The sequence below is a fragment of the Vicia villosa genome, linkage group LG5 (assembly GCF_029867415.1).
Source record: "Vicia villosa cultivar HV-30 ecotype Madison, WI linkage group LG5, Vvil1.0, whole genome shotgun sequence".
NCBI classification, from domain to species: Eukaryota; Viridiplantae; Streptophyta; class Magnoliopsida; order Fabales; family Fabaceae; genus Vicia; species Vicia villosa.
In genome coordinates this window covers 33,050,636-33,066,489 of record NC_081184.1, presented here as the reverse complement: position 1 = coordinate 33,066,489, position 15,854 = coordinate 33,050,636, and the positions used below count along the sequence as shown (strand labels likewise).

At 35.9% G+C, this 15,854-nt stretch overlaps 1 protein-coding gene across 5 annotated transcripts; it reads right to left on the bottom strand.

Moving 5' to 3' along the window:
- Positions 1 to 296: 296 nt before the first annotated feature.
- On the bottom strand, positions 297 to 4,525 carry LOC131606480 (exocyst complex component SEC10a-like). 5 transcript variants are annotated; one of them, XR_009284846.1, is made up of 8 exons: positions 4,216 to 4,525; positions 3,623 to 3,749; positions 3,424 to 3,492; positions 3,076 to 3,195; positions 1,860 to 2,739; positions 1,165 to 1,250; positions 909 to 1,096; positions 302 to 443 (listed from the first exon to the last, which is right to left on the bottom strand). XR_009284846.1 is itself a non-coding variant. In XM_058878704.1 (7 exons), exons 4-7 carry the CDS (start codon positions 1,924 to 1,926, stop codon positions 306 to 308), a joined length of 468 nt encoding a protein of 155 aa, XP_058734687.1. In that variant the 5' UTR covers positions 1,927 to 2,739; positions 3,076 to 3,195; positions 3,424 to 3,492; positions 3,623 to 3,764; the 3' UTR covers positions 297 to 305. The 5 variants fall into 5 exon arrangements, 4 of the variants coding, with proteins under 4 accessions (XP_058734687.1, XP_058734685.1, XP_058734684.1 ...); XM_058878704.1 differs by lacking the exon at positions 4,216 to 4,525 and having other exon boundaries at positions 297 to 443; positions 909 to 1,085; positions 3,623 to 3,764; XM_058878702.1 differs by lacking the exons at positions 3,623 to 3,749; positions 4,216 to 4,525 and having other exon boundaries at positions 297 to 443; positions 909 to 1,085; positions 1,860 to 2,169; positions 2,244 to 2,739; positions 3,424 to 3,463.
- Positions 4,526 to 15,854: the final 11,329 nt, after the last annotated feature.

Sequence of the window (15,854 nt, the reverse complement as noted above, 5' to 3'; positions counted from 1 at the left end):
CGAGTGTCGTAAACCTTGGAATATCGATTTCAAATTTGCAAATTGCAGAATATTTGACTACCTGAAGTATAGGACATATAAAATGATTGGGAGGTTTAGATAAATGTTCTTTAATTTCATACAACACAGAACTTGAACACCACAGAAAAAATTCATGTAATTACAACAGATGCAGCTGCAGCAGCTACCCGACGGCTAACACTTGTACCCAACACAAATCTTTCCCTCAAATTAGCTGCTTCAGTCAGTCCATCTCTAGCCCGTTCAAGACCTTCTGCTACATATTAACTAACCTGTAAAATACATCAAGAATGACCCCAGAAGAATGAGCTTCTGCCAACTAAATGTATAAAATATCTGAATGCTGACAAATTGTGAAGTTTACTTACTTGGTCTAACAGGCAAGTAAACGCTGCTTTTACATGGGATGCCAGTGTAGCAGGCTGTAAAGTAACAACAGTTAAAATTATAATTGCATTTACCAAGGATTAATTTATCAAATTTAGAAGAAATAAATTAGCATCTTAACTAAACTAAGACAAAAAATTTATTGACACATTATAAATATCAAGGACTGATGAATTCTTTAAGAAACGAACTTAGATAAAATAAATTATTGACATGAAATGAATTTAATATAAATTAATTTGTTCAACAGTTAAACTAAATCGAAAGAAACAACAGAGATTAAAAGAAAAATCAAAACTGGTAGAAGCTTAAGGCTGATGAAAGTAAACTTCACATATAGTGTTTCTTACATCCAGGCGGTCACACTTCTAATCCAATTAAACAAAACCAACTGGGCAGAAAGCCAGAAACTCCATATTCAAGCAACACAACTATGTTGCAAAGGATTCTTCAGAAGAAGAAATAATGCTTTCCCAAATTCCAATCAAGAAAGAAATTACCTGGGAGGAAAAGAGATTGCATCTTGAGATTGCTTCTTCATTCCAACGTACAAACTCTGTTACGACAGTGACAGATGTTTGCTGCTGAGAAGAAGCTACCGCAGCTCCCTTTGAACGTCCAATTGTCCCAGTCCCAGATGAATCAGAAATCTGGCTTTCAGCTCGCAATTCTTCCATCTGCATTCCACCTATTCATGTAAAGGTTTTCAAAACCAATTCTAATTTGGAAGGACAGGAAATTGAAACAATTGCAAACCTTCACTTTATATAACTGTCTGAGAGATGCCTGCTCATATTCAGGATATTCATCCTTGTGATTTGAAAACAGGGACTCTGTCAGGCCTGATATGCAAAAGGTAATACAAGCATGAAGCATTGTTAAACATTAGTGCATATTTATGAGATGGTGTGAGGACATAAAAACTAAAAAGTCAAAAGCTCTACTTGAAAATTGCCTAAGGCTAGAATAGAGCTTTTGGGATTTGCAGGTTAAATATCACATTTTCCATTAAGTTGTATCATAATTAAACCTTTCTGTTTACCATTAAAAATATATTTAAAAAATTATATATATATATATATATATATATATATATATATATTGTCGGAGCAAGTAGTTATATGTGAAATTAAGGTTAAAAATGATAATCAGTTTTAACAATCATTGGTAACTAGAGAGCAAGGCTCCCACAATAATTGCATTGTAAGTCATTGCATCAAATTATAATGCGAGCAGAAGACCACTGTTAAGAAATCAACAAAAAATAATCAGTACCATGTATCATAACAAAAACAAAACTTTTCCTGCATAAACTCAAGTATTGTCATAAAATACATTTAATGGGCAGATAAAATATTCCTTCTAGTACCATGTGCACCTATATTCCAAACCAATATTCCTTTTACAGAAGAGTTTATCAAAATCAGGCACATTCAAAGTAAATTCATTACCTTCAACATCCAAGTCACCGCATCCTACAACTCGGAGATCTCTAGCAATTTCTTGGGTTTTTTTCATACGCCACCGCCAGCATTCAAATATACTGCATCCTCAAACCAAATGCAGATTACATTGAGATCAGCCTGCAGTCTAAACTGGCACTTAGATGATAATAATGAAGTCAGTAAGTTAATTATACTCACGAATAGGAGCCCACCTTCCTCCATGGAAGGTATATTCACAAGAGATGGTTTAACTAATAGTTTGTCCAGAAGGGCAGTGACTCGCTGCTCTAACAAGAGCACCAACAAGACATGTACACTAAACACATCGATACTGGTAAGAATCAAATACTGTGAAATAAATACTAACAAAGACTGAGTAGAACAAAATACCATATGTACTCAGCAATTATGTTGTTGGTGAACGGAAAGGAAAAAACAATAAGTAAATCATTTAGTCATCCTAATATGTTGGCCAAAATCTGAGATTGGTTTGGTTTTGTTTCAGCCACCCTTTTAACCTGCATTTAACGAAACATATTTAATCTAGTATATATATCCTAATAGTATCAGAAATGTGATTTCTCGTCTTACTGTTAGAAACAACTAAGATTAAGAATCTGGATCAAAACCTTGGTGCCTTATCAGTGAAACTATCAGAAGAGGAGCTGAGAGAAATTTTTGCAGCAGTTCCTGCGGATGATATAGCAGGTAGTAGATACTACCTTGGATTGGATCGCTTTTCTGGGATGGTAGCTAATACACCACCAAAAGTTTGAAGGGTCTCAACCTCAAGTGTAAGTCCCTGATAGTTCGAGAATGCACTGAGTCTTGAATACAGCGCAACAATATCATTTCTCTATTTGTACTCGACTCGACTATGACCTGGCTGATGAACAAATCAAAACTGTGTGTTGTTACATTTGTTCTAATGTTTTGATTATTTAAATAATAAGAGATTTCAATCAAACTCTTGTAGAGTTCCATTTAAGATGAATGCAAATGGTTTTTAATCTTTTGCAATGAATGAATGTTATAAGGAACAAAGTTATATAATCTAAAATAGGCAAGAAAATATAATCATTGATAAAATGTTTCAGATGGAATGCTTTTTATTTAATAGGCAAGAAAATATGTTTAGACATAGAATTCCAATTCGTATTCTTATAAGATACAGCACTTTAGATTCTATACTCCACACCCAGGTATTTATAGGCAAGAAAACCTTTGCAACATCCTGTTTCCACTTCATTATTTGTCGTAGGAATGTAGATCATCTAATTTGAAAACAGATTGAGCACTTTCACTGCTCTACTACTGAAAGCAAACCCATATTCCATGTAGCCTGTAGGAAATAAGAGAATAGAGTTGTAGCATACTTTAAGCATTATGAGCAGCCAAGTCTGGCTGGTGAAATTTTTTGGCAGGTCCAGGTAGAAATAATTACAAGCTTAAATTCTGTAAAACCAATTCATGTTTTACTTCAAAGTAATAACACAGAGCCCATTTTAACACCTCTTATAAGTTCTTATTTTCTTTTAGATTGTAATTACAGGAATTATAAGGTACTAACCTGCATGAGTTAGGAGGCACTGTTGGTGGTCTGATTGCCGTCACGTGGAATCCAGCTGGTAATAAATGTCTGTTACAGAAACAGTGAAAATTCTTAGTGAAACAATGACTGCATGATCAGCTTCTGAAGTGGAGGACTCATGTAATACTTGGGCACCAAGATATGATGAGGGAGAAATCAAGAGAGTAGAGAATCTTACCGGCTTGCTTGCAGTGCTTTGTCTTCACTGCCAACTATTGGGGATATAATGTGACTTATAACAAGGATTCCAGTAAGCAAATGAAAGTCTTTCACCCGGTTCCAAATAGCCTTTCTTCGCCATGTCTCTGATATTGCAATTCTAACGGTCAGGAAATAGCACTATCCACTAAATTATATGACAATGATTTAAATGAGAACGATATGCATGAAATGTATTGTAAGACTGCACAATTCAATGATATAGAACAATAAATATGAACCATGCAGGAAAGATATAAAAAGTAAACTGAAATCTTCATGGTTTTACTAGGAATGTCAACAAGCAAGGAACCAAAACTGAATTGAAATAGAAATTATTAAACTACGAGCTATCAAAATTCAAAAGAGGATTTGGTTTTGTTGCAGTCACATACTCCACACACTCAGGCATAGTCATTGGATCAAAATGTGCTTGTTCCTACATCTAAATTCGACAGTCATCGAGTGTGTTGATTGTGTGAATGCATTAATTTATCAAACTAAATGAATTAAAACTCAAGATACATTAACATGTGCATAAACTATTTGAACATAATTAAAATTTACAAATACCTGTTCTTTAACTTCATTAATTCTTCAAAAGGCACACCTTTAAAAGCTCAGCTTAATTTTTTATAAACCTTCTGAAATTTGCTCATAACAGCCTCACCCTCCAATGGCTAAAATTCAAAAACATGAAATTGAAAAGATCAATATCCTATTTGACAGCACTCTTCAAAGGACATATAGATTGATGAACGAGTAAATAGAATCAAAAGAGAAGCAAAAACCCCTAATTCCAATGGTACATGGAACCTCTTTATCATCAGGCATGCAAATAGCCTCATTTACTTTCCCTATATTCCCAATGGTACATGGAACCTTCTTTTCAAGAAGCTATAATAACACAAAAAAAAAATCAAAACAAGAAGCAAAACAACAACAACAATGGCAATTAAATTCGATTTGTTAAGAGAAAGAGAACGAAGCTGACCTTTTCCCCAAGCTCCATAGCTCTCTTAACAGCCATCGATTAAGCTTCACATGAACTTCCGCTTTCCACCTGTAGCCATGGTAGGAGTAAGAGATGTGTGGGTTTTCGGTGAAATTAGAAAGACAAGTATTTTAATTTGTGTTTGAATAGGTATCGATGAAAGAGAGGGAGATGAAAATTTTGGGCTTTCAAAGGAGGGAAATGTTGGAGCGTTCTAAATTTTTTTAAGGTTTGTGAGAAAAGCTGCGAGGGAATATGAAAATTGGGAGAAGTTTGAGTTAGCATCGGATTAGGCTATAAATTGGGTCAATATATTTATAAAACACAATATATAAAATTGTTATTTTCATTTATTTATTCTTTTATTTATTTATACAATCGGGTCAATATCTTTTATTTCATTTACTTAGAAACCTAAAGTTTAAAAATAAATATTTATTTTTTTTATTTAATTGTTATTTTCATTTTTAAAACACAATATATAACCGTCTCATTTTTAAAAATAAACATTTATTCTTTTATTTTTATTTATTTTTAGTCAGACAATCATTCGTTGACTGTCAGACATGGTTCACACATAGTTAACCATCGTCTATGCATATCTAACATAGTTCACACATAGTTAACCATCATCTATTGACTATCTTCGATGTTTCACACATAGTTGACCATCATCAATGCATCTCTGATATAGTTCACCATCATCAACTGACTATTTTCCATGGATCACAATAGTCGACCATCATCAGTTGACTCCCTATCATGGTTCACACATAGTCGAACATCATCAATGCATCCCTAACATGGTTCACACATAGTTGACCATCATCAATTGACTCTCAGACATGGTTCACACATAATTGACCATCATCAATGCATCTCTGACATGGTTCACCATCATCTACTGACTATTTTCCATGGCTGACCATCATTAATGCATTTCTAACATGGTTCAGACATAGTTGACCATCGTCAATGCATCTCTGACATGGTTCACTATCATCTACTAACTATTTTACATGGTTCGCAACACTTGGCCACCATCATATACTGACTATTTTCCATGGTTCACACATGGTTGACCATCATGTATGCATCTCTAACATAGTTGATCATCTTATGTTGACTATCTTCCATTAATCACGCATAGTAGACCATCGTCTATACTCTATGACATAGTTCACACATAGTTTACCATCTTCTGTTGACCGTCTTACATGGTGCACACATGTTTGACAATCATTTATGAATCTCTGACATGGTTCACACATGGTTGACCATCATGTATGCATCTCTAACATAGTTGACCATCTTATGTTGACTATCTTCCATTAATCACGTATAGTAGACCATCATCTATGAATCTATGACATAGTTCACACATAGTTTACCATCTTCTGTTGACCGTCTTACATGGTGCACACATGTTTGACAATCATTTATGAATCTCTGACATGGTTCACACATGATTGACCATCATGTATGCATCTCTAACATAGTTGACCATCTTATGTTGACTATCTTCCATTAATCACGCATAGTAGACCATCATCTATGAATCTATGACATAGTTCACACATAGTTTACCATCTTCTGTTGACCGTCTTACATGGTGCACACATGTTTGACAATCATTTATGAATCTCTGACATGGTTCACACATAGTGGATCATCATTTTTTGACTCCCTGACATGGTTCTCACATGGTCGACCATCATCAATTGACTCCCTGACATGGTTCACACATATTTGGCCATCATCGGTTGACTCCCTGACATGGTTCACACATAGTTTACAATCTCCTATCCATCTGTAACATAGTTAACACATAGTCGACCATCTCCTATCCATCTATATCATGGCTCACACATAGTAGGACATCATCAGTTGACTCCCTGACATGGTTCACACATAGTCGAACAACATCAGTGCATCTCTGACATGGTTCACACATAGTCAAACATAATCCGTTGACTCCCTGCCATGGCTCACACATGGTCGACCATCATCAATTGACTCCTTGACATGATTCACATATAGTTGACCATCATTAGTTGACTCTCTGACATGGTTCACACATAGTTGACCATCTCCTATCCATCAGTAACATAGTTCACACATAGTTGACCATCATCAGTTGACTCCCTGACATGGTTCACACATAGTCGAACAACATCAGTGCATCTCTGACATGGTTCACACATAGTCAAACATAATTCGTTGACTCCCTGACATGGCTCACACGTAGTTGAACATCATCGGTTGACTCCCTAACATGGTTCACACAAAGTTGAACATCATCGGTTGACTCCCTAACATGGTTCACACATAGTTGACCATCATCAATGTATCCCTGACATGGTTCACACATAGTGGGACATCAGCAGTTGAGTGTTTGACATGGTTCACACAAAGTCGGCCATCTCTAGTGCATCCCTTATATGGTTCACACGTAGTCGGACATCATTAGTTGATTGTCAACTATGTGTGAACCATGTCAGACATAGTTGACCATCATCAGTTGACTCCCTGACATGGTTCACACATAGTTGATTATCTTCTATCCATCTGTAACCTGGTTCAGACATAGTCGAACATCATCAGTGCATCCCTGACATGGTTCACATATAGTCGAACATCGTCAGTTGACTCCTTGACATGGTTCACACATAGTTGACCATCTCCTATCCATCTGTAACATGGTTCACACATAGTCGAACATCATCAGTGCATCCCTGACATGGTTCACACATAGTCGAACATCATCAGTTGACTCATTGACATGGTTCACACATAGAAGACCATCTCTTATCCATCTGTAACATGGTTCACATATAGTCGACCATCTACTGTCCATCTATAACATGGTTCACACATAGTCGAACATCATCATTTGACTCCCTAACATGCTTCACACATTAGTCGAACATCATATGTTGACTCCTTGAGATGAGTCACACATGGTCGACCATCATCAATTGACTCCATGACATGATTCACACATAGTTGACCAACATCAGTTGACTCCCTGACAGGGTTCACACATAGTTGACCATCTTCTATCCATATGTAACATGGTTCAGGCATATTCGAACATCATCAGTGCATCCCTGACATGGTTCACACAGTCGATCATCATTTGTTGACTCCTTAGTTGACCATCATAGTTCACACATAGTTGAAATCAAAAGTGCTTCGAATATCCATTGATTAATCAAATATGAGTTTTCAAATAACTATATGTGTTGAAATCAAAAGTTCAAGTCAAAGCGACCCATGTCGTTGACTCTGATCCACTAAAATATGATTCAGAGTACATCCACTAACATGGCTCACACATAGTTAACCATCATCTATTTACTATCTTCCATGGTTCATACAGAGTTGACCATCATCTATGCATCTATGACATAGTTCACACACAATTGACCATCTTCTATACACTATCTTTCATGGTTCAAACATAGTTGACCTTCATTTATGCATCTATGACATGGTTCCCACATAGTTGACCAACATCTGATGACTATTTTCCATGGTTCACTCATAGTTGACAATCATAGTTCACACATAGTTGACCATCTTCTATTGACTATCTTTCAGAGTTCACACATAGTTGATCATCATTTATGCACATCTGGCATGGTTCCCACATAATTGACAAACATCTTATGACTATCTTCCATGATTCACTCATAGTTGACCATCATAGTTCACACATAGTTAAAATCAGAAGTGCTTCAAATATCCATTGATCAATCAAATATGAGTTTTCAAACAACTATATGTGTTGAAATCAAAAGTTCAAGTCAAAGCGACAAGAATTAGGGTTTTTGGACATGTTTATGATTAAAGCATAAAAACAAGTCTTTAAAAACCAAATAAACAATGGCGGATTAGTGATGGTAGAAACATAAGAATTATGAATGAACCATGGCTTAGAGGGACTAGAGAAGGTTGTTTGATGGGTCCTCAAACTCAAGGTGTGTATACTTTAACTATTAATGATCTATTGCTACCTGTTGCACCCTGATTTTTACCCTGCGATTCCAATTCAATTGCATTGTCACATTTTATTCTATTATTCTTTTGTTTACTAACCATTAATCAAAATTGCAAAAAATATGTCTTGTTCTCTTTTATTTTTGCCACAGGGACTGAATCAGACGAAACGAGATTTGCAAGATGATTTAAAGCGGTTCATTCTTAGTCGAGGTTTAAAGTGCCATTCTCCTAGTGTCGTTTTATGATTTCATATTAAATTTTGGTCTTAATTCTAATGTTAATTCAAAATGGAAATATCCTTTTTAATTTGAATTAGTGTTAAAATTAAAACTGATTTTTAATATAAAATCATCGTTTTGTATTATTTTTTTATTTCACTATTTTTAGTCTGTTTTTACTATAACATTTTCATTTTATTGTTATTAGTTCTTTATCTTTTATGTTAATAGAAAAATGCAAATGGGGCCCCCACACAAGCTAATCTACATTTCAACATGGAGAGTCACGTTTTCGCAGCAAAGAGGTCATGCTTCCAGCATTTTTTCCCAGCAAGAAGTTTCAATCAAATTCCATTACAACACTAAATCAGAAATTGACAAGTTTCAATCTGCACCCTTCATTCAAATATCATCAATGGTCCAAGTTCTTCCCAAAACAATATTCACACGGATTGCCTTCAAGTGGGGATGAAAACACAGAAAGCGTGATCGAATTTTCCCTCTCAATTTCACTCTCAATTTGTCACACAATCCTCACCACACTCTCTATAAATAAGACTTCATACACACTAAAAGGGGAGGAGAAAAAGATAACGTTATGCTGCCAAATTGAAATCAAAATTCTCCTCCAATTGGCTTCACAAAACCGATTCACCACCATAATCACTTTCAGATCTTCATAATCATTCACAATCATCAGCATCATCATCGTTTCATACACTTCAATAGAATTCCATAAAACTTGCAACCTATAACAAGCCTCCATCAGATCAGAACCGAGTCACTCACTGATCCACCATAGACACAAAACCGAGTCCTCAATAATCTGCAGAATCTGCTTCCATCGTCATTCAACAATCATCTCCATACATTACAACAATCCTGCAAATCTTCATGACCAAAACATTACGACATTCATCAATCTTCAAACATATATCAACGTCATCACAGCTTCATACCAGGAATTTCATGCCAGGATTCAACACCTGATTCGAAATACTCAGCAATAATCTTCATCAATCGCTCAACATGGCACGGTTTCGAAACACTCGGGCTTTCACTTCACAGCATCCGAATCACATCTTCACGGCACGGAGCACGGCTATTATCTCACCTCTGGATTTCTAGACGTCATCTCCTACAAACTGCAGATCCAGGTTCCACACTCTATTCGTATCATGTGGTGTGATTGATTGCTTGTTGTATGATGCCTTAATTTGATGTTATATGCTTGTTGTATGATGCTTTAATCTGATGTTCATTTCAATGCTATGCCATGTTGCTGTTGCTGCCATATTGTTGTTGTTGTTATTTGTTCTTCTTGTGAGTCTCTTTATGTTGATACTGTGAACCGGAACCGAGAGATAGTGTTAGGGGCGAGAGAGGTTAAGAATCAGAAAGTTTGATTAGTTTTGTTTCCTTTGGTTGTTTCTTTATGCTGTGCAATTTTTTGTTTGAGCTGAGAGATGAGAGAGTTTCCGTTGTTCTTGCTGTTGAGTGAGCAGAGTTTTAACATTAGGTTTGAGTATTTGAAAAAGAAAGAGGACCGCTGAGAGTGTGAGAGGTATTAGAAGTTGAAGAAAATAGTTGTTGAGGTAAGAAATCGAGTGAGGTTCAGAGAAAAAACAGAGAGATAACGTGAAGCAGGGAAGGAGAACGTGAGATGAGAGTGAGGCGGATTGGTTTGCTCTTTAGGGTTTTTTTTGTTAGCTTTAGTGAACCTTGGGCCTGCTTGTTCCCACTCCATTCAGCCCAGCGATTTCCATGTCTCACACCCCCATTTCATTTCTGTTTCTAAGCCCAATTTGTTTTTTTTATCTTACTTGTGTTTATTTTAATTTTTTTATAATACTTGTTTTATTTCCTATTCAAAAAAAAAAAAAAAAAAAAAAACATGCTTTTATTTTAAATTTAGACTTTATTTTCTTTTTCATATTGAAAAACCACAAAAATATTTTAACTTGTTTATTTCACTTTTTTTTTTTAGTTACTTTTTTGTATATATTCATCTTTTATGTTTTCTTTTTCTTTTAAAATGCTTTGTTCGATTTTCTTTTATTTTCTTTTAAGCACATGTTAATTCCTTTCCACAACAATTGTATGAGTCTCCAAAGGTCGAGCAGCAGTGGAATGCGACATTTAACATCACACACACACAAAATCTTTTGAGCCGAACTACGGCTGCTCTGATTCCTTAATCGGGATACGTAGGCATTAGGTCGCGGGGCCTGAACGAGCACAATCTTGTATATGTTTTCTTTCTTTTCCCCGTGTTTCTTTTCTCTTCCTTTTTTCGTGCGCTTCCCTTTAGCTTTTAGGCTTAGATTTTTAGATAGCACCCATAGATTTAGACTAACAAGAGCGGATCCCGTCGAGTACGACGGACGTGAGGAGTGCTAACCCCTTCTCCTTGCGTAACCGACACCCTTACCTAGTTCTCTGGGTCGTAAGACCGTTGTTTGTTTTCTTTATAGGTTTTACTCGATGTTTTCCTTTCCCGTTTTTGGGATAAATAAACAATCGATGGCGACTTCATTGATTTCATTTTGATGATTTCGATCCAGTTGTTTCAGCTGGCGACTTCACTGGGGACAGATTGACCTTTGCTAGGCCCATCCTGAGTGTCAGTCCTAGCTCTTGTTTGTTTTTATCTTTGGGTGTTTTCTTTCTTCATGCTTTATTTGTATATTTGTATATATTGCTTTATTTGTATATTTGCATATATTGCTTTATTTGCTGTTATATTCTGGTTATCTGCTGTTCTGTATATATACTGTTCTGGATCTGCTGTTTTTTTGGTGGGTGGGATGTTACTGAGGTAAAAGGCCCAATACACAGGCTATGAGTGATACCATAGGAACTAGGACTAGAGTGGCCGTGACGGACAGAGGGCGTATGCCTGATTGATCTGATCACGTATCCACGGGCAGAGCTTGGTGGAACGAGGCAACATCGTATGATGGCGCCTACGTTCGATCCTCTGTTGGCTTTTTGACCTACCCAGGCTTAGATTCACCCGTGAGTGGGGCGGGAATCAATCAATTTACAGGTACATTGTTGGTGACTATGGTTCTTGTTCGAGTGGTTCCATTTCTGTTTGATGGTGACTGAGTTCTGATCCTATTGGTTACTGTGGTTCTGCTGGTTACTTGTTTGCATCTGGCATTACATCTTGCATTGCATGTCATTGCATAGTTCTCACATTATGTCCAGGTTGCCCGAGATCTCATTTCCAGTTGTTCTTTCTCCCAATTAGTTGTTGATTGTCAAGCTGTTTCCTCAACACCGCTACAGAATTAGAGCTGTCGTCAGATTGGGAATTGAAAATAAAAAAACACAATGTGGAAGTTAGAATGGAGATTGATGGTTCAAAATCAGACATGACAAGTGAAGCTTCAGTCAAGATTCAAGTGATCCTCATAAAGCAAAGTGTTTCAGACAGAGCAGCTCATCCTTGTTGCTGATTAGTCACTATACCATGTTTCTTTACTGTTTGCATTTCTTTCAATTGTAATGTCTGTTTAATTTCAAACTTGTTTGTTTCTTACTGTTAATTTTAAATGAAATGAGCATTGCATGTTTTGATTCAATTCTTCTCATTTACTGCTTTATTTCTTTCAAAAAACAAAAAAATATGTTTCTTTTATTTGCTTTCTTCACCATGTTGTTTATGCAAAGATTGGAGGGAGGATGATGAAAACAAGATACCCATAATTGTTGTTAGTGTGCTTTTGAATAAAACCTTGCTGATGATGTACAGGCATTGTTTCAACTCCCAAACACTGGAGAAATAAGGAAGTTAATCCCTTGTCAACCCCTCTGAGCCTTCGAAGTTGGAGTTTCTTTTTGAACGAAAAAACCCGCAATTTTAACCTGGGGATGGGTAGTTTTCAGTTTATTCATTTGTGCATTCAAATACAAGAGTTTCATTCAAGATACCTTTCAATAAGGTGGCAATTTCAAGTTTTCCTTCGCACACATCCAAGAAGTGTCGAAGACGTCCTTCAAAGTCAAAAGTGATGATGATGGTTCTCCGCAATTGTTAAGCAAGGCAGTCACTATCTTTCAAAAAAGAAAAAAATGAAAAAAAAAGTTCAAGAAAATCCCGCTAAGTCAAAACCTTTGAAGGAGACTTAGGCAAAAAATAAATTGGGGCATCCCGCTGACTGTAAATCTCCAATTAAACAGTTCAGACAAAAGTTAGGGAAATCAAAAGAAAAAAAAAGAAGTCAATAAATTCCGAAACAAAATGTTGTAAAAAAAGAAGTGACTGCCATCTCAAAGTATATTCCTTGGCTTCTGAATCATCATTGTCAAACAAGTGCTGCAAATTCCAAGTTCTCTTGAAAACCTGAATGCATAGGTTGAATTAACTGAATGTAGGATGGAAGTTCATCATGAAGAAGGGGTGGGTACAAATAAATTTTGAGCCTTATATCCTTTGTTTCTTAAACCATGAACCAGGCCACATTACAACCTTCAAAAGTCCTAATTGAGGCCAGGTTTATTTTGAAAGCATACTACAACAAGGTTGCGTTAACCTGACTCCTAAAGTTGTGCCAATCATTTGTCTGGATTTATTTGCTTTACTTTTCACTTCAAATTCCATGTTTCTTTGTCTTTCTCTTTGCTTTACAATGCCATTTCTGTTGATTTCAAAAAAAAAACTTGCATGTTCTTTGCATTTAGATTACCAGTTTTGAACAAACATTTTTGCTTCTAAACAACATTCCTCATCAAGGAATTTCAAACAGTTGAGAAATTGGTCCGTGATCTCATCAGGGGCATTTCACTTCAAGGTTCTGTTCAAAGTTTATCTCAATGCAAGCTATTCTCAGGTTTGATTTATCATAACGCTTTCAAGATTAATGCTGGGGCAATTGTTTCCAAGTGTCCAGTAAAGTTGTCATTTCAAGAATTATTCAAGCTGAAGCCATGATCAGTTGTTCTACATTAATCACTCAAGTTGGGGCAATCTTCTTCAAGAGAATCTCCAAGCAGTTTATCAGTCTCTCTCAAAGGATCAGTTCAGTACAGTTTGCAGGTGTGATTGAAGAGCTTTGGGCAGTGTTCCATGTGTTGAGGAATCAGAATTCCTTTTCTGCCGCACAAAAGAGTCTCTCTCAGTTGTCACAAATAAATGCATTGCATTAATCATTCATATCATGCATAGAAAAATTCAATATCATACATAGAAACAAATTCATATTCATCTGCATTTTTCGAGGTCGTGTTGCAATCAACATTCTTACCTTGAGATCAAAGTCCAACTTACTTGGCATCTATCCAATACAGATTTATCCCTTTAGTTCATTGGTCTTGTTTATCCGATGTTTATTCCGGATTTGTCTCCTTTGTTCTGATGTTAATTCCAGAATTCGTTTATCCGATGTTTATTCCGGATGTGTCTCTCTTGTTCTGATGTTAATTCCAGAATTCTTTTATCCGATGTTTATTCCGGATGTGTCTCTTTTATTCTGATGTTAATTCCAGAACTCGTTTATCTGATGTTTATTCCGGATGTGTTTCCTTTACAACCTTGTTTTATCTTGGTTCCCTTTACAACCATGTTTTATCTTGGTTTCCTTCACAACCTTGTTTTATCTTGGTTCCCTTTACAACCTTGTTTTATCTTGGTTCCCTTTACAACCTTGTTTCATCTTGGTTTCCCTTTACAACCATGTTTCATTTTGGTTTCCCTTACAACCATGCTTCATCCTGGTTCCTTTACAACCATGTTTCATCTTGGTTCTCACTTTATTCAGATCTATTCCTGAATATTGTGATTTCTCACCTCATTCAGATCCATTCCTGGATGTTGTGATACCTTTCTTCTGCTGTCTGTTTCATCAAGTCTTTTGCTCATCCCATCAACAGTTTGTCTCTCGTGGCGCAATATTCCCCACAGAGATTCAAGTCAGTCTCATATCATATCATTCAAAAAAAAAAAAACAAAATAATTTGCATACATTCGTATCATTCTTGGGGCATCTTAGGCTAAAAATCGGGCTTTGTTTGTATTTAAGTATCTCCTATCTCCTAATAGAAGAAACTTAAATAGGGGCAGCTGTTGCACCCTGATTTTTACCCTGCGATTCCAATTCAATTGCATTGTCACATTTTATTCTATTATTCTTTTGTTTACTAACCATTAATCAAAATTGCAAAAAATATGTCTTGTTCTCTTTTATTTTTGCCACAGGGACTGAATCAGACGAAACGAGATTTGCAAGATGATTTAAAGCGGTTCATTCTTAGTCGAGGTTTAAAGTGCCATTCTCCTAGTGTCGTTTTATGATTTCATATTAAATTTTGGTCTTAATTCTAATGTTAATTCAAAATGGAAATATCCTTTTTAATTTGAATTAGTGTTAAAATTAAAACTGATTTTTAATATAAAATCATCGTTTTGTATTATTTTTTTATTTCACTATTTTTAGTCTGTTTTTACTATAACATTTTCATTTTATTGTTATTAGTTCTTTATCTTTTATGTTAATAGAAAAATGCAAATGGGGCCCCCACACAAGCTAATCTACATTTCAACATGGAGAGTCACGTTTTCGCAGCAAAGAGGTCATGCTTCCAGCATTTTTTCCCAGCAAGAAGTTTCAATCAAATTCCATTACAACACTAAATCAGAAATTGACAAGTTTCAATCTGCACCCTTCATTCAAATATCATCAATGGTCCAAGTTCTTCCCAAAACAATATTCACACGGATTGCCTTCAAGTGGGGATGAAAACACAGAAAGCGTGATCGAATTTTCCCTCTCAATTTCACTCTCAATTTGTCACACAATCCTCACCACACTCTCTATAAATAAGACTTCATACACACTAAAAGGGGAGGAGAAAAAGATAACGTTATGCTGCCAAATTGAAATCAAAATTCTCCTCCAATTGGCTTCACAAAACCGATTCACCACCATAATCACTTTCAGATCTTCATAATCATTCACAATCATCAGCATCATCATCGTTTCATACACTTC